The 25,003-nt window shown below is 51.1% G+C and overlaps 1 protein-coding gene, 1 long non-coding RNA gene, 1 other non-coding gene and 1 pseudogene across 10 annotated transcripts; 3 read left to right on the forward strand and 1 right to left on the reverse strand.

Moving 5' to 3' along the window:
- The first annotated feature begins 7,313 nt into the window (after positions 1–7,313).
- On the forward strand, positions 7,314–21,260 carry TMEM222 (transmembrane protein 222). 4 transcript variants are annotated; one of them, XM_003891411.3, is made up of 6 exons: positions 7,314–7,544; positions 15,566–15,650; positions 16,914–16,945; positions 18,778–18,874; positions 18,971–19,101; positions 20,217–21,260. In XM_003891411.3, exons 1-6 carry the CDS (start codon positions 7,351–7,353, stop codon positions 20,302–20,304), a joined length of 627 nt encoding a protein of 208 aa, XP_003891460.1. In that variant the 5' UTR covers positions 7,314–7,350; the 3' UTR covers positions 20,305–21,260. The 4 variants fall into 4 exon arrangements, 2 of the variants coding, with proteins under 2 accessions (XP_003891460.1, XP_009201152.1); XR_002521901.1 differs by having other exon boundaries at positions 7,336–7,544; positions 18,778–19,101; positions 20,217–20,395; positions 20,523–21,260; XR_002521903.1 differs by having other exon boundaries at positions 7,336–7,544; positions 18,778–19,101; positions 20,217–20,395; positions 20,921–21,260.
- LOC108585927 lies at positions 9,468–11,723 on the forward strand (annotated as a pseudogene). The gene has a single exon (XR_002521906.2). The product of XR_002521906.2 is annotated as an actin, alpha skeletal muscle-like (transcript).
- LOC116271936 lies at positions 10,378–10,484 on the forward strand. Its single transcript, XR_004180668.1, has one exon. It is a non-coding gene; the product is annotated as a U6 spliceosomal RNA (small nuclear RNA).
- On the reverse strand, positions 15,031–19,223 carry LOC108585932. 4 transcript variants are annotated; one of them, XR_004183533.1, is made up of 5 exons: positions 19,135–19,223; positions 18,647–18,725; positions 17,995–18,087; positions 15,319–15,477; positions 15,032–15,070 (listed from the first exon to the last, which is right to left on the reverse strand). It is a non-coding gene; the product is annotated as an uncharacterized LOC108585932 (long non-coding RNA). The 4 variants fall into 4 exon arrangements; XR_001902528.2 differs by lacking the exon at positions 15,319–15,477 and having other exon boundaries at positions 15,031–15,070; XR_001902527.2 differs by lacking the exon at positions 15,319–15,477 and having other exon boundaries at positions 15,034–15,073.
- Positions 21,261–25,003: the final 3,743 nt, after the last annotated feature.

Below are 25,003 nucleotides of genomic sequence, written 5' to 3' on the forward strand. Positions count from 1 at the left end.
ATTCTTTATAAACCATTTTCTTATAATGTAATAGGTCACAATACTTTTTTTTGAGATGGAGTCTCGCTCTGTCACCCAGGCTGGAGTGCAGTGGCGCAATCTCGGCTCACTGCAAGCTCCGCCTCCCTGGTTTATGCCATTCTGCCTCAGCCTCCCGAGTAGCTGGGACCACAGGTGCCCGCCACCATGCCTGGCTAATTTTTTGTATTTTTAGTAGAGACAGGGTTTCACCATGTTAGCCAGGATGGTCTTGATCTCCTGACCTCGTGATCCGCCCGCCTCGGCCTCCCAAAGTGCTGGGATTACAGGTGTGAGCCACCGCGCCCGGCTTTTTTTTTCTTTAAATAGAGACAGGGTCTTGCCATATTGCCCAGGCAGGTCTCAAACTCCTGGGCTCAAGTGATCCTCCCGCCTTAGCTTCCCTAAATGCTGGTATTACAGGTGTGAGCCACCATGCCCGGCCCATGATACTTTCGAACTCCTACTCTGTGTCTGGCATTGGGCTAGGCACTGGCATAACAAAATTGTACACAACATATTTCTTGCCTTCCTGGGGCCTCCAGATTATCTGGAGGAGTAGCAAATACAGGAATTGTGCATGGTTGCTGAACACTGGATTTTACTGTGAAATGTGAGTCCTCCTCAGTATATTCTGCCATCATTCAGTGCCCCACATGTGCCAGGTTCTTTGTCAGGTCTAGGGATATTAACATGTCTGGCAGGGGTGGTGGCCTGAAGAAGGAATGTCCCACTTGGTTGCTCGGCCTCCTGCTCCCACTCAATTCTTTTTTACATATAAAATAAGGTCCTGATCCTAATGAGGCCATAGTTTACCCCTATTTTACAGTGATTTAGAGACTCTCACACTGGTCTCCCCTCATCACTCTAGTAAGCCCTAAAAGGGGTCGTCACCAGGCCAAATGTAGTGGCTCATGCCTGTAATCCCAGCACTTTGGGAGGCTGAGGCAGGAGGATCACTTGAGGCCAGGAGTTCAACACCAGCCTGGTCAACATGGTGAAGCCCCATCTCTACTAAAAATACAAAAATTATCCGGGCATGGTGGTGCGCGCCTGTAATCCCAGCTACTTGGGAGGCTGAGGCATGAGAATCAATTGAACTCAGGAGGCAGAGGTTGCAGTGAGCTGAGATCGTGCCACTGCACTCCAGCCTAGGTGACAGAACAAGACTTTGTCTCAAAAAAAATAAGAACTTAGGAACACAGAGGAGACAACACTGGGGTCTACTGGAGGGTGGAGGGTGGGAGGAGGGAGAGGAGCAGAAAAGATAACTATCAACATCCAGGCTTAATACCTGGATGATGAAATTAATAATGGCTCACTGGCTGGGCGTGGTGGCTCACGCCTGTAATCCCAGCACTTTTGGGAGGCCGAGGTGGGTGATTACCTGAGGTCAGGAGTTCAAGACTAGCCTGACCAATACGATGAAACTCCATCTCTACTAAAATTAGAAAAATTAGCCGGACATGGTGGCATGCACCTGTAATCCCAGCTACTCGGGAGGCTGAGACAGGGAGAATCACTTGAACCTGGGAGGTGGAGGTTGCAGTGAGCCGAGATCACACCATTGCACTCCAGCCTGGGTGAAACTCCGTCTCAAATAAATAAACAAACAAAAAAATAGTGGCTCACTGCGGCTCCTCCAGGCTCAAGCAATCCTCCCAAGTAGCTGGAATTACAGCAGGCATGTGCCACAATGCCCAGCTAATTTTTTTTTTTTTTTTTTTAGTAGAGATGAGGTCTTTCTGTGTTGCCCAGGCTGGTCTCAAACTCCTGAGCTCAAGCAATCCTCCCCTCTTGGCCTCCCAAAGTGTTGGGATTACAGGTGTGAACCACCACGCCTGGCCTATTTCTCATTTTAGAGAGAAGGAAACTGATGCCCTAACAGGTTCTGCTACTTTTCTAAGGTGCGACAGATACTGGCAGAGCTGAAGTTCAAACACTGAGCTGCCTAACTCCTGAGTCCACATGTGTAGCCATCATGCTTTACTGGGCACCCCAAAGTGGGAGACTTAGATCCTGGTCCTAGCTGTGCTTTCTATAACCTTGGGTAACTTAGCCCATCTATAAAATGGAATGGAGGCCGGGTTTGGTGGCTCACACCTGTAATCCCAGCACTTTAGGAGGCCGAAGTGGACAATCACTTGAGGTCAGGAGTTAAGGCCAGCCTGGCTAATATGGTGAAACCCCATCTCTAGTAAAAATACAAAAATTAGCTGGGGCTGGGCACAGTGGCTCACGCCTGTGATCCCAGCACTTCGGGAGGCCAAGGTGGGCAGATCACCTGAGGTCAGGGGTTCAAGACCAGCCTGGCCAACTCAGTGAAACCCCGTCTCTACAAAAAATACAAAAATTTGTAGGTATGGTGGCACACACCTATAGTACCAACTACTCAGGAGGCTGAGGCAGGAGAATTGCTTAAACCTGGGAGGCAGAGGTTGCAGAGAGCCAAGATAGCGTCACTGCATTCCAGCCTGGGCAACAGAGCAAGATTCCATCTCAAAAAAAAAAAAAAAAATTAGCTGGGCGTCATGGCAGGCACCTGTAATCCCAGCTACTCAGGAGGCTGAGGCAGGAGCATCACTTGAACCCATGAGGCAGAGGTTGCAGTGACCCAAGATGGCCCCACTGCACTCCAGCCAGGGCAACAAAGGGAGACTCCATTTCCAAATAAAACAAAAAATTGAATGGAAAAGGAAGTCGTTTTGTGAACTCTGATGTCTAAAGGGCCAGTGGGTTTGCTCTGAAATGGTTTCTTGCACTGAGGTGGTCCCCTTAATCTCCTCCCCACCATGGGAAGGCTTGGAGTCAGAATGGAGAGAGGCCCAGCTTCCAGGGGCCAGAGAGGGCTGAGCACAAGAGAGGATGCTGCCCTCCCACATGCTGCGTACACTGCAGCATGCCCCTGGCTCAGGCTCTTTCCCTGGATTGAGGTGATTCTTCCCCAGAGCCCTTAAGGAGACCATCTACAGTCAACAAATAACTCCAGTGACATTACCTGAGCACTTCCTCTCTGCCAGTTGCCTGGTTGGATACAGGGACCAATAGATCCAGTTAGTCCCCTTCTCAAGGAGTTCACAGTCTCTTGGGAGCGACAGACATGTAAACAGCTAATGCTAATGCAAGTACACATGAATATTCAATAGGTGGAAACACAGCCTTCGTGCTCTGGGAGCAAAGAGGGAGCATTTGCCTGAAACCTTGAAAGTAGTGTAGAAGAGGAGAGGAAGGACGTCCCCGATGAGGGAACGGTGTGAGCAAACACACGAGGTATGAAGTGCAGGACTCGTTCTGTGAAGGGCAAACAGGCCAGTGAGGCTAACTCCAGGCAAGTCCCAAAGGAGACTGTGAGAAATGAATCTGGAAAGAAAATTTGAGGGCATCATGAGGGGCCTTGAAAGCCAGTAGCGAGATAGCCTGAGAGAGGAGATTTGTGAGTCCTGGGGACTTATACATGGGGCCAATTGAGGGGGTGCTCTGACACCCACCAAGAGAGGAAATGCCCCAAGCTCACCCTTCAAATAAGCAGCATCTTACCCTCAAAGGTTTCCCAGCTTGACAGTTTCAGCTCTGGCATCCTTCCCTCCCCCAGCCAAACCCATAAGTGGATCCAGATGGTCATTCCTATTTTAGGTTGGGGTGTGTGTTGGGGGAGGGATAGCTCTGAAACCTATCAATCCTGTCCCAAGCTCAGCCATAACAGGAGCTTCCTCCAGGACCCTGCTGTGATCCTGTAAGCCTGGAAGGAAATATTAGTCTTTGATGGAGATTTCCCATCTGTTTATGGGTGATGAGGAAGCAACAGCAGAGGAGTCCAGGGCACAGGCCAGAGAGACTCTTACAATTGGGTGAGAGAACCAAGGTGTATATGTGAGAAGGAGCGTTCTGCAGGGATGAATCCATCATTTAAAAAAAAAAAAAAAAGGCTGGGCGTGGTGGCTCACGCCTGTAATCCCAGCACTTTGGGAGGCTGAGGCAGGTGGATCACAAGGTCAAAAGATCAAGACCATCCTGGCCAACATGGTGAAACCCCATCTCTACTAAAAATACAAAAATTAGCTGGGTGTGATGTCGCGCGCCTGTAGTCCCAGCTACTTGGGAGGCTGAGGCAGGAGAATCGCTTGAACCCAGGAGGCAAAGGTTGCAGTGAGCCGAGATCATGCCACTGCACTCCAGCCTGATGATACTGTCTCAAAAAAAAAAAAAAAAAGATCTTGTGGATGGGTTGTGGTGGGGGGCAAGCCAAACCTGGGAGACAGGCCCCAGAGGATCTGGCTTCTATCTCCAGGTACCTGGCCCTCCTCATGGCCCTGTTTCTGCAGCTGCCTAGGCCAAGGGTAGGATGATGTGGACCTTAGGAAAGGAGCCAGGGCTCTGTGGTCTGACCCTCTGCCTGAGCACTGTGCCCACCAACCCAAGCCCATTAAAAAGACTTGAGACACCAAGAGGTAGCAGGTAACAAGCTAGGTTCCTGCATTTAGACTGTAACCAGCATGTGATACCAAGCCTGTAAGTATTTGCTTTTCATTCAATTTAACAAATATTGATTAAACAAATACCATGTGCTAGGCACTATACTGGGCATTGGGTATACACATGTGAGCAAGACAAACGGAGTTTCCAGTCAAGTGAGGGAGGCAAATAGTACACAGCTACAAAGAAGCTATGAAGAAAAAGAACAGGAGATTAACAGAGGCTTTCTCATTTAGATTGGGAGGCCAGCGATGGGCTCTCTGAGAAAGTAGTATTTTATCTGAGACAGGAAGAATGAAAGCTAGCCACTTTAAGTGGGTAGGAGTAGTATTTCAGGCAGAGGGGAACAGTGTGTGCCAAGTCCCTGGAATATGAAGAAGTGCATGAGAGGAACTGAAAAAAAGGGCCAGGATGGCTGTAGTACAGTAAATAAGGAAGGGGCGTGGTCCAGATGGTGCAGGGCTTTGTGAGCCATGGTAAGATATTTGTGTTTCATATTAAGTGCAATGAGAAGCCATTGAAGGTTGGCAGATTAAATGTGGTACGTATATTAGTACTACCAAACTTATGGCAGGTCCTGAGAGACTTACTTTGGTTGGTTATTCATCAATACCTACAATAAATGTTTAAAGGGTACCCAGCAACCCTATGCTAGAATTATGGGTTGACAGTCATGGTAGAGAGATGTCTAAGGCACAGACCTTCCTCACAGCCTGTGGTCCAGAAGAGATTAGATAACTACAGTGATTGAATCAAGAAGTAATGTAATTTATTCTCAACAACTGTAAACTACACACCTAATCTATTCCAAACCCTGTGCTGGATGCTGGTTGTTGCCCTTCAAGGATCGCACACTGCACAGGGGTCAAGGAGAGGTACAAATGTGCTCAAAGAATTTAGAGTGGGTTATAATCACTTTCTAACCCACCGTAATCATTATCACACCTGTGAATCTGTGAGGTCTTTATAAAACATCAATTTATTCAATCATTTAATAAATCAGTAAACATCTAGTGGGCATATGCTTTGCACCAGGAACTGTGCCAGCTACTGAAGTCAAGGACCTTAGAGTTCCATAGCAGAGACAGACATCCCCCACAAAAAAAAACATGAAAGGCCGGGCGCGGTGGCTCAAGCCTGTAATCCCAGCACTTTGGGAGGCCGAGACGGGCGGATCACGAGGTCGGGAGATCGAGACCATCCTGGCTAACACGGTGAAACCCCGTCTCTACTAAAAAAATACAAAAAACTAGCCGGGCGAGGTGGCGGGCGCCTGTAGTCCCAGCTACTCGGGAGGCTGAGGCAGGAGAATGGCGTGAACCCGGGAGGCGGAGCTTGCAGTGAGCCGAGATCCGGCCACTGCACTCCAGCCTGGGCGACAGAGCGAGACTCCGTCTCCCAAAAAAAAAAAAAAAAAAAAAAAAACATGAAAATATTAGGTGCTACAAACAGGACAGCAAGCTCTCCACAGATCAGCATTGAGGGAGGGTAATTCAATGGAAGAAGGACCTTCCCCAAATGGAAAGCTCCTAACTTCCTGAGTGCATTTGTCCATACCTTCCTTTACCTGATTACTCTTTTTGTTCTTTTTTCTTTAAGCCTGATTTTTAGTGGCAGTCTTCCTTCTGACTTTGGACTCTCCCCCACTTCCCCTCCCCACCCCAGTAGACTTCATTTCCTTTGTCTGTCTTGGTATCCTTTAAAAAGCCAAAAGGCTCCAACATTTGAGCCTGGCTTCTCTGTAAGTATGGTTGTGTGTGATCTCAAACAATTAACTTTCCTGAGCCCGTTTTCCCATTTGTACAATGAAGGGATTGGATCACATCTAAGGCTTATCATTTACTCCAGTAAGTATTCACACTCTTGTACATAGTGCTCTGCAGGGCCTTCCTTTCTTTGCACCGCTGCACCCATACCCCCACTCCCGTGCCACGTGGCAGACATCAAGACTCAATAATATCCTATCTTCCAGCAGGTCTTCCCTGTATATACAATAAAATACATACACACACACACACACACACGTGCGCACACACAATTGTAGTCTCTCATTACGCTACCACTACCTCGTGAGAGGACCACAGAATGAAAAGGGCAAGGGAGGTATAAGACTTGGGTTTGCGCCGGACGCGGTGGCTCACGCCTGTAATCCCAACACTTTGGGAGGCCAAGGTGGGCGGATCACAAGGTCAGAAGTTCGAGACCATCCTGGCTAACATGGTGAAACCCCACCTCTACTAAAAATACAAAACTTAGCCGGGCGTGGTAGCACACGCCTGTAATCCCAGCTACTCGGGAGGCTGAGGCAGGAGGATCGCCTGCACCTGGGAGGTGGAGGTTGCAGTGAGCCAAGATCGTGCCATTGCATTCCAGCCTGGGCAACAAGAGCAAAAAATTCCGCCCCCCCCCCCCAAAAAAGACTTGGGTTTGAATCGTGGCCTCTCACCTCACCTCTTGAGCCTCAGTTTCTCACTTGTAACAGAAGAGAAATACCTAATTTGGATGTCTAATCAGTTTATGGGGATTAGAAACAATTCTTGTCAAGTGCTTGGCACCTAAGAAGTGCTCAATAAATAGCGACTGTACCACACCTCCTAAGAGCCCTCAGCGTACTGAATTACAGAGTTCTTTATAAGTCTCCGGCGCTAGACTGCGAACTGCCTGAGGGCATCCTTTCTGCAGCCGCGGGGCGTAAGCTGCAAAGACTCGGGGCTGGCAGGCCCAGACGGAGTGGGGCGGGGCTGGCCGGGCCCAGAAGGACGCGGCTCGGATTCCCGGGGGAAGGCAAAGCGGAGCGGACCCATCTCCCGGAAGTGACGCCACTAGAGCCGGGGCCAGTCGCAGCGGGGCGCGCGCAGCATGGCGGAAGCGGAAGGGGGTTCTCCGCTCTTGTTGCCGCCGCCGCCACCCCCGCCCAGGATGGCGGAAGTGGAGGCGCCGACGGCGGCCGAGACGGACATGAAGCAATATCACGGCTCCGGCGGCGTCGCCATGGACGTGGAACGGAGCCGCTTCCCCTACTGCGTGGTGTGGACGCCCATCCCGGTGCTCACGTGAGTCTCTTCCGGCATCCGCCTGGGGACGAGGAGGGCCCAGGGAGAACCGGAGTCCACGCGGTGTCCCTCGGCTGGCCCGGGCTAGCCTCCGGCCCCGACGCGCAGCAAGCCTTTTCCTCGGGTCTGGCCCGCACGTCTCGCCCAGTCACCAGAACCCCGCCGTCCATGCAGTGCCAATTTGTGCACACCGTTGGGACACGCTCCCTGCTCTCAATACACCTGGTGTAGCCGGGTAGAGAGTTGTAGGCCAGCAGGAAAGGGCAAGTGGCTGGGAGACTCGAGCTGTGAGTGTGTAGAAGAGGGAGTCCCTCATCGGATCTGAGGAGACATTTTTATTAATTCACTGGTTTATTCACTCATTGAGCAAATGCTTACTGGTCGCTTACCATATTCGACATCCTGCTGGGTCTGGGAGCAGGAGTGGGAGTTTGGTTGGGACCACACAAGATCCTGGGATGTCAACATTGGAAGGGCCCCCAGAGATCTGGAAGTCCAACCCTTTGTCTCACGTGCCATCTCAGTTGCAAAGCGGGTTTAGATCCCAGGTTGTCTGCCTCACAGACCAAAGTTCTTTCTATAACGTTAGCCTTTGTCAGGGGAGAAGCAGGTGTTCTGGTACCGCTTGCCGCCTTTTGGGAGGAGCTCTCATATGTGGAGAGGTGGTTTGCCCTCCTGCTTCAGCCTTGACAGCTGATAAATATAACCTCTCCTCACCGTGCTGGACAGTTTGCCAAGCTCTTAAACATCCATTTTCTCAGAATTAAACATCCATTTTCTAAGGTGGGTTATCTTCTCAGATGGTGAAGCTGAGCTGCTTGTAGCAGTAAGTGTCTTGATCAGGTTCGCACCCCAATAAGCAAAGGCATTAAGAACTCAGTTTTCTGATCTAACTTGCTCTTTGCCCTATGTTTTATCCACTCTCACCTGATGGGATAACTTGTTCCCCTGATATCAGTAACAGCCAAGTGGTGATGTGGAGAAGGGATCATTTGGGGCCTTAGGTGTTGCTGACTCTAAAAAGATCGTAGTTTTTGAATTATGTTAAAATACTTGAATTATTTTGTGTTTTCAAATACTTATGCACATAAGAGCATCCAACTGTTCTTTAAAAATAAAATTTTGGGCCAGGCGCCGTGGCTCATGCCTGTAATCCCAGCACTTTGGAAGGCCAAGGCAGGTGGATCGGGAGTTTTGAGACCAGCCTGGCCAACGTGGTGATAAATTAGCTGGGCATAGTGGCACGTGCCTATAATCCCAGCTACTCTGGAAGCTAAGGCAGGAGAATTGCCTGAACCCGGCAAGTGGAGTTTGCAGTGAGCCGAGATTGCACCACTGCACTCCAGCATGGGCAACACAGTGAAACTCCGTCTCAAATAATGAAATAAAATCTTAGGAAAATGTGTACATTAATTCATTCAGTGTTCTTTTAACACATGTGCTAAGTGACCCCTGTGTTCCCAGATAGTTCTAGGTGATGCGAATATACAGTGATGAATAAAGGAGATATGGTCTTTACACCTTTGAGAGTTTAAGTCATAGTGGAAGGAGATAGACAGTAAATAAGTAAGCTAATAAAAGAGCACCTGATAGTGATTAGTGCTGTGAAGAAAATAAAATATTAGTGTGAAAATAACAGGGAGGGGCCGGGTGTGGTGGCTCACGCCTGTAATCCCAGCATTTTGGGAGGCCAAGGCAGGCGAATCACCTGAGGTCGGGAGTTCAAGACCAGCCTGACCAACATGGAGAAACCCCATCTCTACTAAAAATACAAAATTAGCCGGGGTGGTGGCGCATGCCTGGAATCTCAACTACTCAGGAGGCTGAGGCAGGAGAATCGCTTGATCCCAGGAGGTGGAGGTTGTGGTGAGCCAAAATTGTGCCTTTGCACTCCAGCCTGGGCAACAAGAGCAAAACTCCGTCTCAAAAAAAAAAAAAAAAAAAGAAAGAAAGAAAATAACAGGGAGGGATACTCAGGAAATGTATTGATTTTCTTAAAACTGTCTTGTGATCCTAAACTCTCTTTGGCCTTTCTTATTCTCAAAAACACCATTTGTGGCATGGTCCTCCACAGAGAGTGGTAGCAGCGTGAGGTGGAGGCACCACAATGCCTGATCATCTGGGCCAAAAGCAGCTCATAGCCCATTTCTGTTCAGATCTGTGTACAGGTGTTCATAAGACAAGATGAATAAGATGCTCTGTTCCTGTCAAACGGTTCATGTTCCCTTCTGTGTTAGTCCGTTCTTGCACTAATACTTGAGACTGGATAATCCGTAAAGATAAGAGGTTTGATTGACTCATGCTTCTGCAGGCTATACGGGAAGCATAGCGGCTTCTGCTTCTGGGGAGACCTCAGGAAGCTTCCAGTCATGGTGTAAAGCAGAGGGGGAGCGAGGCATCTCACATGGCGGGATTAGGAGCAAGAGGGAGTGAGGGGGGAGATACTATACACTTTGAAACAACCAGATCTTGGGAAAACTCACTACCACGAGAACAGCACCAAAGGGATGGTGCTGAACCATTTATGAGAAAGCTAGCCTCATGATCCCACCACCAGGCCCCACCTCCAACATGGGGACTGCAGTTTGACAGGAGATTTGGTGGGGACAGATCCAAACCATGTCACCTTCAAAGGACTTACCTCCAGCAGGAGGGAGGTAAAGGTCAATTAGCCATCGTAGTATTACTGTATAGTGATGATTGCAGAGCTAGGCGTAGATGTGGCACAAGGAACTCTCACCTGTCTTGAGGAGAGATCAGAGGAGGAAATGGAACCCAAAGATCTGTCTGCCCCCTCAGAGATGTTGGTAATTCTGCATGAAAAACCAGTTTAGTGCTCGCCTTGGCAGCACGTATACTAAAATTGGAACAATACAGAGAAGATTTGCATGGCCCCTGCGCCAGGATGACACGCAGATTCGTGAAGCATTCCATATTTTTCTCACCCTGGACTTCGAGCAGGAGATGGCCACTGCTGCATCCTCCTCCCTGAAGAAGAGCTACGAGCTGCCGGATGGCCAGGTCATCACCATCGGCAACAAGCGGTTCCAGTGTCTGGAGGCGCTGTTCCAGCCTTCCTTCCTGGGTATGGAATCTTGCGGAATCCATGAGACCACGTTCAACTCCATCATGAAGTGTGACGTGGACATCCACAAAGACCTGTACACCAACGTGGTGCTGTCCGGCGGCACCACCATGTACCCGGGCATCACCGACAGGATACAGAAAGAGATCAACGCCATGGCACCCAGCACCATGAAGATCAAGCTCATAGTGCAAGTACTCGATGTGGATCAGCGGCTCCATCCTGGCCTCACTGTCCACCTTCTAGCAGATGTGGATTAGCAAGCAGGAGTACAAGTCAGGCCCCTCTGTCGTCCACTGCAAATGCTTCTAAATGGACTGCGAGCAGATGCATAGCATTTGCTGCATGGGTTAATTCAGAAGTATAAATTTGCCCCTGGCAAATGCATACACCTCATGCTAGCCTCACGAAACTGGAATAAGCCTTCGAAAAGAAATTGTCCTTGAAGCTTGTATCTGATATCAGCACGGGATTGTAGAACTTGTTGCTGATTTTGACCTTGTATTCAAGTTAACTGTTCCCCTTGGTATTTGTTTAATACCCTGTACGCATCTTTGCTTTCAACCCTTAGTACATGTGGCTTGGTCACTGCATGGTAAGGTCAGAACGTGCTTGTGGAAGACAAGTCTGTGGCTTGGTGAGTCTGCATGGCCAGCAGTCTCCAATCTATGCAGGGTATTAATATATCATGGCTGAGTGTTCTGGGATTTCTCTGGAGGCTGGCAAGGGCTCCTGAACCAGTTGTTTCTGTCCTGCGGGTCTGTCAGGGTTGGCAAGTCAAAACCATAGGACCCAGTTTCCTTTCTTAGCTGATGTTTTCCTGCCAGAACACTGTGGGCCGTTACTTGCCTTGAGTTGGAAGCGGTTTGCATTTACACCTGTAAATATATTCATGGTTCTAATTTATGTAAGGTTTTTTGTATGCAGTTCTCAATTCTTTAAAGAGATGAGAACAGATTTTGTTTTTCTACTGTTACGTGAGAACATTAGGCCCCAGCAGCACGTCATTGTGAAGGAAAAATAAAAGTGCTGCAGTAACCAAAAAAAAAAAAGAAATAAAAACCAGTTTAATGGCTGCTGCTACTAAAAAAACAGCTAGATTAGATGCTTCCTCTGTCCTAAACATTGTATGTTCACTCACTCAATCCTTATGTCAACCTATGAAAATAGATACTGTTGTCCCCATTTTATAGATGAGGAAGTAAGGCTTAGAAGCCAGTGCGGGGCTTTTTTGCTGAGTTAGCCTACCTTCCCAGATTGAGCTCCAGGGTGAGTGAGTCATTTATTCATTCATTAAATCTTTATAAAGCACCTATTATATACTAGATCCTGAATAGAAGTTAGTCCACAAAGCGGCTCTGGACCTGCCTTCCTGGAGCTTCCAGGCTGACAAACCACTTTGAGGGTTTCTTCTCTGGGGCTTCCAGTCTTTACTCTGATTTCCATCAGCTGCTGTCAGCACAGCTGTGGCGTGTGGAATCCTGGTTGGACCCAGACTTCCTCCCAAGCAGATGAAAGGAATGGGGGCAGAGATGGGGGTGGAGGGCAGTCCTGAGATCAGGATGAGCTACTTTCCCATAATCCTGAGTGTTCATCCTGTGGCCTATCGATCTTCTGCAACTTATTCTATGTTAGTGCAGTCAGTCAGATAGTGCTTATGTATTGAATACCTCGAGATGACAACACTGAGCAGCTGCCAAGCAGAAGGCAGGGTCCTAGGCACTGTGTAAATGGATAAGTCTAGCCATTTAATCCTCACAGTAGCTCCTCATTAAGGTAATTTTTACTATCCACAGAGAGATGAGAATGAGTAACTTGCCCAGAACAAAGTCAAGCCTCAACCCAGATGATATCTGAGCATGACTTCACTCTTGGTGTGTGTTTGTTGTTTCTAATTTTTTATTTGTTTGTTTATTTATTTATTCATTTATTTAGAGACAGAGTCTTGCTCTGTCACCCAGGCTGGAATGCAGTGGCGTGATCTCAGCTCACTGCAACCTCCGCCTCTGGGGTTCAAGTGATTCTCGTGCCTCAGCCTCTCGAGTAACTGGGACTACAGGCACATGTCACCATGCCCAGCTAATTTTTGTATTTTTAATATAGGCAGGGTTTCCGCATGTTTGCCAGGCTGGTCTTGAACTCCTGACCTCAAGTCATCCACCGGCCTCTGCCTCCCAAAGTGCTGGGATTACAGGCGTGAGCCACTGAGCCTGGCCTTGGCTTACTGCAACCTCAACTTCCTGGAATCAAGCGATCCTCCAGCTAATTTTTAGATTTTTTTTAGATACAGGGTCTCACTGTGTGAGACTGGCCTCAAATTCCTGGGCTCAAGCAATCCAACTGCCTTGGCCTTCCAACGTGCTAGGATTACAGGCGTGAGCCACAGCACCCAGACCCTGACTCCACTCTTAAATGCAGGACGTTCATTCATTATTTAGTCAACAAATATTTAGTGAGTTGCAGCTATATGCAGGCACTGCCGTAATAAACAAGACAAAATCCTTGCTGTCTCCGAGCTTATGTGCTAGTGGAGAGACAGCATGTAAATAACGGAGATAATTTTGGGTAGTAGTAGATACTATGAGGGAAGTAAAGCATTGTAGTGGAATCTGGGATTGGGTGGCTGTGCAGGAAGACACCGTTCAGGCAAGACCTCGGAAGCTGACAGTGAGGCTGAGGCCTAATCAGTGAGGAGTTAGCTGTGCCATGCTCTTGGGGAAGAGTGTTGCAGACGGTGGAGAGGGCAGATACAGAGAAAGCGTGGGGTGGGAGGATTCGGCATGTTTGAGGAGCCACAAGCAGGCAGTGTAGCTAGAGAGGGGAGTGAGAAGAGGTTCGAGGGATAATTACCGCCACAGTGTTGGAAGAAGTTTGAAATGTATTATAAGTGTAGTAGGAAGCCATTAATGGGCATTGAGCAGGGGAATGATGGAATCTGAATTCAGTTCTCAAAAGACCACTCTGTCCCCACCATCCTCTCAGGCGCTGAAGCTGTAGACCCGGAAGACCCCTGTCCTGTCAGTCGTAAACTCTCCAGTCTTCATTTGAAAGATCTTTTGAATCCATGTGCTTTTCACCACCCTGCCCGGATCCTCTAGTCAGGACCTCCGTCATCTCTTGCCAGTGGTACAGCAGTGGCCCCTGAGCTGACCTCTCCCCGTTTCATTCTTGCAGGCACATGCACCACTTTCTTGCTCTGCAGTGGTGGTTTCTGCCTGTCGATGTTCTGTCCTTTCACAGGTCAAGGTTAAAAGTCACCTCCTCTGTGAAATCTTTACTGACTCCACCCCAGTCCCCTGTAACTGCTTTTTTGAACTGCCTCTCTGGAGGCTTGGCCTCCAGCCCTAGCCAGGTGCTTTGTGCTCATGCCCAGACAGCATTGAGGCCAGGACCTGGCCACTGGCCCTGTGAGTTCTCCTTAAACTGGATCAGTCTCTCCAGCACCCAGGTCCTGTAGGGCCATGGTTCTTAGAACGCAGACAGGTCTGGGGTTCCTATGTGTGGCATATTGGGGTGCATCTGGGATTTGTTGTTGTTTTTTAATGCCCATGTTTTTTTTAAAAAGGAACTTTTATTTCCTGGCATACACCATGCTTCTGTTCCAATTTCTGCCCTTGCACATTCTGTTTCTTCGTTATTTTCTCAGGGAAGCCTTTCCTGAACTCCCCCACCCACATTGGTGTCATGTCCGCCCACCTTTTTTTTTTTTTAACTTTCTTATTGAGGTATAACTTATGTACCAAACAGTGCACGAATCTCAGGTATACAGCTGAAAGAATTTTTGCATATCACACACTCATGTAACCACCACCCAGACAGAGGCTAGAAAGCATTGCCAACACCCACAGGACCCCCTTGTGCCCTCCCAGTCAGTTCTACCACAGATTCCACCCTGCTGTGGACCTCTAGCTGTAGATCAGTTTTGCCTTTTCTTGGACTTCGTGTAAACAGAGTGCTGTGTTATGTACTCTGTGTAAGATTTCCTTCATTCACCCTTATGTCTGTGAAAGCCTATGTTGTGTGTATCAGAAGTTACACTCCAAAAAAAAAAAGTTACACTCTTTTTCATTATTATGGACTATTTCAATGTATAACTATACCACACTTATTCATTGTACTGTTGGACATTTGGATTCTTTATAGTTGTTTTTATCAATTTTATTGAATTATAGTTTATATACAATAAAATGTACACATTTTAAGAGTACAGTTCAATGTGTTTTGGCAAATGTTATTTCCCAGGGGTGAGGGCAAAGAGGGCTCCAAAAGTGAAGCTGCTGAGGCATAGAGTATAGTGCCAAACTGTTTTCCCCAATGGTAGAAACAGTCTGGGCGCGGTGGCTCATGCCTGTAATTCCGGCACTTTGGGAGGCTGAGTCAGGCAGATCACGTGAGGTTGGGAGTTCGAGACCAGCCTGGCCAACATGATGAAACCTCGTGTCTGCTAAAAATACAAAAATTAGCCAGGCATGCTGGCATGCACCTGTAGTCCTAGCTACTCAGGAGGCTGAGGCAGGAGAATTGCTTGAACCCGGGAGGTGGAGGTTGCAGTGAGCCAAGATTGTGCCACTGTACTCCAGCCTGAGCGACAGAGTGAGACTCTGTTTAAAAATAAATAAATAAATGGTAGAAACAGTTCATCCCTCCCACCAGCAGTGAATGAGAGCTCTGGTTGTCCCTTGCCCTCACCTGCATCGGTGTTGCTGTCGTTTGAGTTACAGCTGTCCTGGTGGGATGCCGAGGTATCCCATTGTGCTGTCAGTTTGCAGTTGCCCTTGTCTGTGCTTCCCCAGCCCTCTGAGTCACCCGAATGGCCATTCATCAACGAAACGTAATATTCACATGCTTCTGTGCGGTATGAAGTGTCCCCAGCATCTGTCTTAACTGGCTGAAAGATCCCCTAAGCTCTGTCCCTTCCCTGTCCTTTTCCTCACAGGTGGTTTTTCCCCATCATCGGCCACATGGGCATCTGCACATCCACAGGAGTCATTCGGGACTTCGCAGGCCCCTACTTTGTCTCGGTGAGTCCCCATTCTGCCCACCCTGGGGGGTCCAAGGTTTAAGTGGAAGGCTGTCCTGTCTTGCCTGCAGGCTTCCTGTCTCCCCAGACCCAGGAGAACACAGATAACCCGCAGTCCTGGCCCTGGCCCTGTACCCCTCACCAGTGTTTGACCCCTTTCCCCCTTCTCTTGCCTCCAGGACAGGCCGGGAGGGCAGTGTGGCCAGAAGGATTCTTAAGTAACTGACCCAGCCCTTTGCCCCCACCCCTGGGGTACCGAGACATGGGTAGGGATTAGAGGCAAGAGTGGAGAGTCAGACCATCCAGGAACCACATCTCTGGACCTTCAGAAGGTGGGAGTCAAGGTGGGGGGACAGGGGAGGCTGATACGGTTCCCTGGGTGTGGTCATGGAGAAGAGGGGGTGGGGCTTTAGAATGAACCAGCTGTGTTCTCAGGTCTGTTCCCTGGGGATGTGACCGAGACTGGTCCAGTGGGCCAGCAGCAGAGAAGCATGCATCATCCTGTCTCCAGGTGTCAGAGACTGGACTGAAGGGGTGTGGTGGCACCAACCTATTTATATTAATAGTTGTCATGATCATCTTAACACGACAAAGGTCTGTCACTTTGTACTTAAAAATACTTTCACATCCATTACTTTGTCATATATTTTTATGGTGATTAATCATTGGCCAGGTCTGTCAGCAGGGTCTCCCTGATCTGAACCCAGAGTCTGTCTCTGTGTAACTCCTGTACCCCAGGTCTAACGTGATGAGTCTAGGACTTCACTGCAGAGTCTCCCTCACAGGAAGTCCCTCTGGGCCCAGGGCCTCCGCCCTGCTATGAATGCAGTCAGACTGCTGGGCGCGGAAATGGGCTCCATGTGGGCCACCACTGCTGAGTCTGGAGGCCAGACCATGATGGAAACCTCCTGCTGGTCCTCAAAGATCAGAGAAGACTGACCAGAGAACTTGGAGAAAATGAGGCCCAGAGAGGGCAAGAGAATTCCTGAGTGCCACACGAAGGGACAGTGGCAGTTGGAGCCCTAGGTTTTTGATCTCTGATGCAGTGCTCTGTGCACTTGTGCCACACTGCCTTCTTCCTGCAGAACAGCCGCTAGCTCTTCAGATGCCATGCCAGCCCCAAGGCAGGACCCAGGCACCACTTCTGGCCCCCCCACCCCTGACATACCCCCTTCTAAGTCACTGCGCTTCCACCACCTACCCAGGTTTGTCATCTGGCCCCAATGTAAGTTCCTTACTGACCTCTGCTTTTGTCCCTCAACAGGAGGACAATATGGCCTTTGGAAAGCCTGCCAAGTAAGTGATGAACACCCATGTGACTGGCTCTAGAGGCAGGTTGCTCCTGCCCAGGTGGGCCAGGCCTTCTGGGGCACAGCAGGGGACAGCACCCTGAGGACAGAGTATTTGGGGTGGAGGGGGAGTCAGCCAGGGTCCACCAGAGCATGGCAGCCCCGTACGGAGTGCCTACCGCACCAGCCCCTGGCTAGGGCCTTTACCTGTAGACCATCTGGGCCTTACCACAGCTCTTCAGGTTTGTATGTTCAACTCCATGGCAAGGGTGAGGAAAGGGAAGGGACTTGGTCAGGGTCACACAGGAAGTGGCAGAGCTGGGACCCACACCCAGATCTGTCTCCCTCGAGACTCACTCTCCTGCCCTTTGGGAACAAATGAGCTATGGAAGGTAGAAGAGAGGCATTGTTTGGAGCTCTGCTGGAAAGTTCTGGTTGGAGAGAATAAAAACTGTTCAGCCTTTTGGGAGCTATTGCTGGTTTGGTTTTGGGACATTTTGTCTTCATCTTTGCAGTCTTGGGTGCCCACCTCAGCTGCGGGCCTGGTGACAGTGCCTCAGTCATCAGTGTCCTCAGGTGACCTGTTGCCCAAGACTGCACTGGGGGGAGGGACTGGGCCAAGGAGGAGTTGGTGTCCCACACAGCCGAGATGGCCTGGAGCAGGGCTTCCTGCTGCCTGCTCTGGCTTCCTCCGGCAGGCGGCAGTGTGGTCCGGGAGCCTCTGGGCCGCCAGGTATTCGCTGCCAGCTGCTCTTCAAGGACAGCTTTAAGGGCATCATTTTCCAAGCAGTAGCCCCTAAGCAGCCCCAGTCCAGGCCGTGGTCTCTAGACTCCTCCACCAAGCCATTCCCCTACACAACAGCCAGGGGGCACCCTGACCTCCTAGCTCTCCTTGGCCTGAGACCCACCGGGCACTCTGGTGCTTGGAGCCTCACCCACCTTGAGGTTTATGGGCTTTAGCACCATCAGCTTCCCTCCCACTCACCCTGGCAAGCTGCATGGGAGACGGGGAGAGTGCTTGCTGCTGGGTAAACTCCCCACATGATGTGGCCTCACCTGCATCTCCAGCCTTAGCTGCCAGCATTCCATCACCGTGTTCCTCCTTCTGCATCCTCCAGGAGGGCTCAGTCACTTCAGTTATGGGACACACTGCACAATTTTATGCCTCTCACTTAGCTTAAGCTGTTCCCTCGGCCTGGAATGCCCACCTCTTCTTTCTTTGCCTGGCTAACCCTCTTCCTTCAGACTGGACCCAGGTGTCACCTCCAGGAAGCCGTCTCACACCCCATCTTAGTCCTTCTGGCTGCCATAACAAAATCTCATCGATTGGGTATCTTAGAAACAGCAGAAATGTATTTCTCACAATTCTGAAGACTGGACAGTCCTGGGTGCAGGTGCTGGTAGAGTCAGTGTCTAGTGAGGACCTGAGGTGCCTTCCCACTGTGTCCCCCCGTGGTGGAGGGGTGAGGGGTCTCCCTCAGGGCTCTTTTATAAGGACATGGATCCCATTCATGAGAGCTAATCACCTCCCAAAGGCCCCACCTCCTCATACCATCACCTTGGGGGTTAAGATTTCAACATATGAATTTGGTGGGGACACAGACTCTCAGAGCATAGCACCCCTAACTTCATTCCATATCCCCCCAGGATCCACCATGGCACCGGCCACCTCACCCTATGTCACAGTTGACTGCCACGTGACACTTACCCCAGATCTGGTTCACTGCACACCTTGGCACCCAGCTCAGGCCCGGGCACAGGGCAGGCCTCAGATGACATGTGTAGAGCTGAGGGCACAAAGGAGCCAAGTCAGTTTCCAGAGCCCTTCTCTCCCACCAGGTACTGGAAGTTGGACCCTGCTCAGGTCTATGCTAGCGGGCCCAACGCGTGGGACACGGCTGTGCATGATGCCTCTGAGGAGTACAAGCACCGCATGGTAGGTGGGCCAGGGTGGCACCAGCACTCCCCAGGCTGGGACCAGGGGGGAGACTCCCTTGCAGCCTGTCCTGACCAGCCCTTCCGGTGCCTCCAGCACAATCTCTGCTGTGACAACTGCCACTCGCACGTGGCATTGGCCCTGAATCTGATGCGCTACAACAACAGCACCAACTGGAATATGGTGACGCTCTGCTTCTTCTGCCTGCTCTATGGGAAGTACGTCAGGTGAGCTGCCCTCTTGCCCGCCCACCCACATACTGCGCAGAGGCTGCTCTCCCAAGGATCCTAGAAAGACCATTCCTGGCGAACTTCAGTCAGCCGGGACAGTTGGAACATCTAGATGACAGTTGGAGCCGTGGTGGTTCTAGAGTGACGAGCTAAGGGCCTGGTGGAGAGGGAGGTGGCTGTACTGGAGTCCAGCTCCACCTGGGCCCCAAATGCAGCTCTGGCACTTACCCGCTGTGAGACCATGGGCAACTGCCTTGGTCTCTCTGAGCCACAGCTGTCCTTGGTGAAATGCAGACAATGATTCCGGCTCCTCAGGGAGGCTTCTACAGATACCTGTGCTCCGGTAGAGTGAGCAGATAGATCCTCTCAGAATGACTGCCCCCACAGGTCCCTTCCAAGGCAGAGAGGTTGAGTGAGTCGCCCATGGTCCCCACAGCATGGCCACAGCAGAGCCCAGACTCGTGAGCCAGCATAGGCTAGTGCTGATCTGGCCGCCTCTCCAAGCTTTCCTCTTAGCCATGTTCATCATTAAGAGCTTCTGAAAAGAAGACTTTTAGGGATATTTTTAAGTACTGCATGGCTTTTAGAAGTCCTGTGAGAATAACTGTGGTCACACAGAGGTTGAACCCAGGCCGCCGGCTCCCAGCTGCTTTGCTGCAGCCACAACACTGCTGACCCCTGCCAGCCCCAGACCTCCCAGCAGTCCCCATTATGAAGTCCGTGGGCAGAGGGCACATGTGGCTTCCATACCGAAACTGCAATTCCTGGTCCTCTTGCTGGAGACCTCACCCCAGAGGTGGGTGGCTATAGATGGAGCCAGTGAAGCCTAGAAAGGGGGAGCATATCTCCTGTTCCCAACCATCGAGGTGTCCGTAAATCTCCACCAGGAGCATGGAGCAGCCCTTGACCAGGACCATAGCTGGTGATCCCCCATAGTGAGCAACCAGGCCCACCCTGCTTCCTTGATTGACCAAGTTTGGGGTGAGGGGGTGGTTGTAGGGTTTTCCTTAGGGATGGCAGCACCATCAGGGTCTGTGGGTGCACAGGGCTGTGGGCCGCATACCTGCTCACCAGGCCCTGCCCACCTATGCTCTCTCCTTTCTCTCTGTCAGTGTTGGGGCCTTCGTGAAGACCTGGCTGCCGTTCATCCTTCTCCTGGGCATCATCCTCACCGTCAGCTTGGTCTTTAACCTCCGGTGATGGCTGCTCTGTGGCCCCGCACCCACCAGGGTCCCGAGGAAACAGCCGCCATCCCTTTTGGTTCCAGATTTTTTTCTCCTCACCCCAAAAGGCACGGTTGGGCCTGCTGTTGTGGACCGGGGATCGGGGCTGGCAGGATGGAAGGGCTGAGGACCAGCATGAGGCGGGGGTTTGTTGTCTCCCTGCCTCTCAGAAGCACCCTGTTCCCTCCTCCCCAGGCCTGTGACTCCGGCCCTGGAAGCCCCTTTGTTCTTCTGTTGAAAGGCCTTGTCTTCCCTCTGTAAAGCTGCTCCCGTCACTGCCTGCTGGGGTCCTGCCTCAGCCCAGCCCAGAACGGGGAGAGGAGGACATTTGGGCTCACCTGTCAAGGTGGCCTTGGGACCAGAGCTGGATTGGGAGCCTGACCTGCATTAGCTCTGGTCCCAGCATGGGGTGGGGTACACTTAGTAGTCTCTATAAGCCAAGCTGCCCTAGGACCTTCACCAGTGGCCTCTAGAATGGTCCAGAGGGGCTGGCTGGTCCCTTTGTCAGACTTCTGCCGGCAACTGCCCTGGGGGACGTGTGTGCCCACCTGGCATCCTCCAGCCCATGCAGTCCTCTCTTCACTGTCCCACAGCCTCCCAGTGCCTCCCAGCATTGGACTCATCTACCCCTGCAGTTTGGGGCCAGAGAGGTGAGTGGACCTGACAAGTGCCAGAGTGACTGTGTAGACAGAGCAGTGTAGACAGCACTCAGCCCCAGCCCCAGGTGTGGACGTCGCGCTGGTGATGGCTCCCCTGGGTGGCCTGCCAGCACAGCCAGTGCCATCAGGGAACTGAAGGGGCTGTCCACCGCCTAACTCCAGCTCCCCCTTTCTTCACGTCACCAAGGCCCTGTGCCGCCCGCCTCACCCCTCTGCTCTGTGGATTCCTTTGGGAAGGGTTCCCGGGGCAGGACAATAAAGACTTTTGATTCCAGTTGGTGCCCTGTCATTGTTTTCTCCCTCTCTGGGGCCCCCTCGCCCCTTAGCTCATAGCGTCTTGGTATTCTTGGGACCCTCTTACCCTTGACAAGGGTCTGGTTGCCAGCGCCATGGTTGAGTCTGTGTCCAATGCCTGGAGCCATCAGCATCCCTCAGGTATATCCCGCCCCTGCAGTTTGGGAATTCCCTGCCATTCTACATTCCCCATTCCAAAGCTTTCCTCTTGAGGCAGGTGAGCATTGAAACCCCTTCCATTGTCCCTGTTGGGAAGGACTTGTAGGATTGGGGTTAGGGCTGAGTAGGGCCTCCACTGCTGTCCCCACCGCCCCCAGGGGTGCAGAGTTGGGGATGAACTAAGAGCACTGCCAGCCTCTGGGCCCTGTATCCATCCAGCCCTCGCCTACCTCTGATCCTTTGCTCTCCACCGTGCCTCTCATGGCGGCCCTGCCTAACCAAGGCCCAGCTTAAAAGCTGCTTCCTCCCTGAAGCCTTTCCCAATCCTGTCCATGCATCACTTAAGTTGAACTAGCCAAGGATTTGGTCTCGAAGGTGACCTTGAGGACATGCTCTAGCAGCTGACCATGGAGTTCCTGGTCAGGCATCTGCCAGCTCACCCCAGACCCTGTAGTGCTGTGGTCTCCAAGCCTGGGACTTCTCCAGGGCAAGGCAGAGGTGCCCTCTCCCCACTTCAGAGCAATTCCATTTACTTTTCTTTTTTCTCCTTTTTCTTTCTTTATTTTTTGGGAGACAGAATCTCACTCCGTTGCCCAAGCTGGAGTGCAATGTTGCGTTCTCAGCTCACTGCAACGCCTGCCTCCTGAGTTCAAGTAATTCTCATGCCTCAGCTTCCCAAATAGCTGGGATTACAGGTGCCTGCCATACAAATATTAATTTGTATTTTTAGGAGAGGCAGGGTTTTACCATGTTGGCCAGGCTGATCTCAAACTCCTCAGGTGACCCGCCTGCCTCAGCCTCCCAAAATGCTGAGATTATAGGCAGAAGCCATTATTTTCAGTAGAGACAGGGTTTCACCATGTTGGCCAGGCTGGTCTCAAACTCCTGACCTCGTGATCTGCCTGCTTCGGCCTCCCAAAGTGCTGGAATTACAGGTGTGAGTTACCGTGCCCGGCCTAAGTCCCTGTCTCTCAAAAAAAAAAAAAAGTCACCAAGAGCGAGTGCTTACTCTGTGTTAGGCCTTGTGATGAAATATCGTCTTAGCCTCACAACAGCCCCACAACAAGGTAGATGCCACCATCCCATTTTACAGATGAAGAAGTAAGCAGAGAAGTGATTTGCTCCAGGTCACAGAGGTAGGAAAAGTGGAACCATGGTTCAAACCCAGCAGCTGGGCTCCAGCGCCCCCACTCAGAGCAACCCTGTGCGATGCCCTCACTGGAGCACAGGAGTGGAAATGAGAGGTGCTGTGATGCGAAAGGAGAATGACCGCGGAGGTGAAAAGCTCTCCTGGCGGCAGCAGGCCTGTGAGATGGCTATTGTCCCCGCTTCATAAAGGAAGAGAGTGAGGCTTACAGGGATTGTCATTGATCCCAGGCCACAAGGGAACCATGCGGCAGAGCCAGATTTTAACCCAGATCTGCTGGCCTCTAGGACCCTGCCTCTTAACGTCTGTTAACAGAGGGACGTTGCCTAGAGACTGGCTGCAGTGCAGGGGCACTGAACTCTGGAGGCTGAGCGAGTCCTAGAGCTGGGGAAAAGTATTCCCACAGGGAGCACAGAAGGCCCAGGGGTGTTGAAGGACAGGAAATAGTCCGTAGCTAAGGCTCTACGGGTATAGGTGATGAAGGGGAGAAAGCCAGAGTAAGGGCAGCAATCCTGAGGGTCAGGCTGAGGGCCAGGCTGTCCTGGGAAGTGGTGAGGCTTCCATCTCAGGACGTGTCTAAATGGGACTGGACTGGTTTGGAAATGTGTGAATGGGCCCGAGGGATGGCCTGGCTGTCTGCTGGCACCTTCCAAACCAGAGGATGACAAAGAAAAGTATGTTCGAAAGCTGTGCAACAAAGGGCCAGAGGGGCCTCGTGTGGCCACAGGGAGGCAGGAGAAGAGGAGGCTTCCAGAAGAGGCTGAGCGGGGACTGAGACCTGGGCAGGGGGAGGACAGTGGAGACAGACAGATGGGAGGGCACCTGGAGTGAAGTGTGGACAGCACCCGGAGGTGGCAGGAAGCAGCAGGAGGCCAGGGGCCAGGATGATGGGGGCTGGTTAGAGGTGGAAACTTGGAAATAGGTTTCGAGTGGGGAAGAGGCCAGATGAATGCAGGTTGAAACACAGCAGGAGAGATGGCTGGAAGTATCAGCGTCAGGGAGTCACAGCTATAGGAAGGACAGGAGAACAGAGAAAGGAAGGGAAATTTAGAAACCCGAAGACCAGATAATGAAGTTTCATGCCTTCCAGGAGGGAGGGCTGCTGAGAGGTGAGAAGGGGGCAGAGAAACATCATTGCAGGCACCGGGACCAGGATGGCAGGATGCCATCCTGGGACCAGGATGCTGTTGACCACTCTCCTTCCATTTTGAGGGCCTTAATGGAGGAGGCAGCATCACAGTAATGGTCCCATAGCAGCTGCTCAATGGGTATTGCATGTGTGGGTGCATAAATGCATTAATCAAGAGTCTACTGGGGACTGGGCAAGGTGGCTCACTCCTGTAATCCTAGCACTTTGGAAGGCTGAGGCAGGTGGATCACCTGAGGCCAGGAGTTCAAGACCAGCCTGGCAACATGGTAAAACCCCATCTCTACTCAAAATACAAAAATTAGCCGGGCATGGTGGCGGGCACCTGTAGTTCCAGCTACTCGGGAGGCTGAGGCATGAGAATCACTTGAACCCAGGAGGTGGAGGCTGCAGTGAGCCAAAAACGTGCCACTGCACTCCAGCCTGGGCAACAGAGCGAGACTCCATCTCAAAACAAACAAACAAATAAATAAAGTCTTCAAGGATCTCACTGAATTTTAGTGAAAATCCTCTGAGGGGGGATTATTACCCCCATTTAACAGATGAGAAAAATAAGATTAACTTGCAAAAAATAAGTAGGGAAGCCTCAACTGTGGGCTGAGATGGAGGAGGGGCCCTCTGTCTCTCAGTGGTGGTGGGAGCCAGTTCTGATGACGGGGAGGAAGAGTGGGTTTTTTGTTTGCTTTTCTGAGATGGAGTCTCGCTGTGTTGCCCAGGCTGGAGGGCAGTGGCAAGATCTCAGCTCACTACAACCGCCGCCTCCTGGGTTCCAGCGATTCTCCTGCCTCAGCCTCCCGAGTAGCTGGGACTGTAAGCACTCGCCACCATGCCCAGTTAATTTTTGTATTTTGAGTAGAGATGGGGTTTCACCATGTTGGCCAGACTGGTCTCAAACTCCTGTCCTAGAGTGATCCGCCCACCTCGACCTCCCAAAGTACTGGGATTACAAGCATGAGTAACCGTGCCCAGACCGGTTTTGTTTATAAACCACTCCTTGCCCTACCTCTCCCAGGGGTCTATGAGGAGCCCTCTAATCTTTAATCCATGGCCCTAGGTTCAGGGAAGGGGGTCGGGCTAGGGCAGGCCATGGAAAGTGAAGTGGACTTGGGGGGAGTCAGAAAGCTTTGGTGTGGCCTCTTGTGCCCAAGACAACCCAGGAGGTTCAGGGTCCTGAAGCCAATGTAATCTAGGGCCTAAACCTTCTAATCTCAGGGTGGGCAGAAGCTGGGTGTAGAATGGGGTGCTCAGAGGGGCTCAGGGGTGTTCAGGG

The sequence above is a fragment of the Papio anubis genome, chromosome 1, assembly GCF_008728515.1.
Source record: "Papio anubis isolate 15944 chromosome 1, Panubis1.0, whole genome shotgun sequence".
NCBI lineage: Eukaryota > Metazoa > Chordata > Mammalia > Primates > Cercopithecidae > Papio > Papio anubis.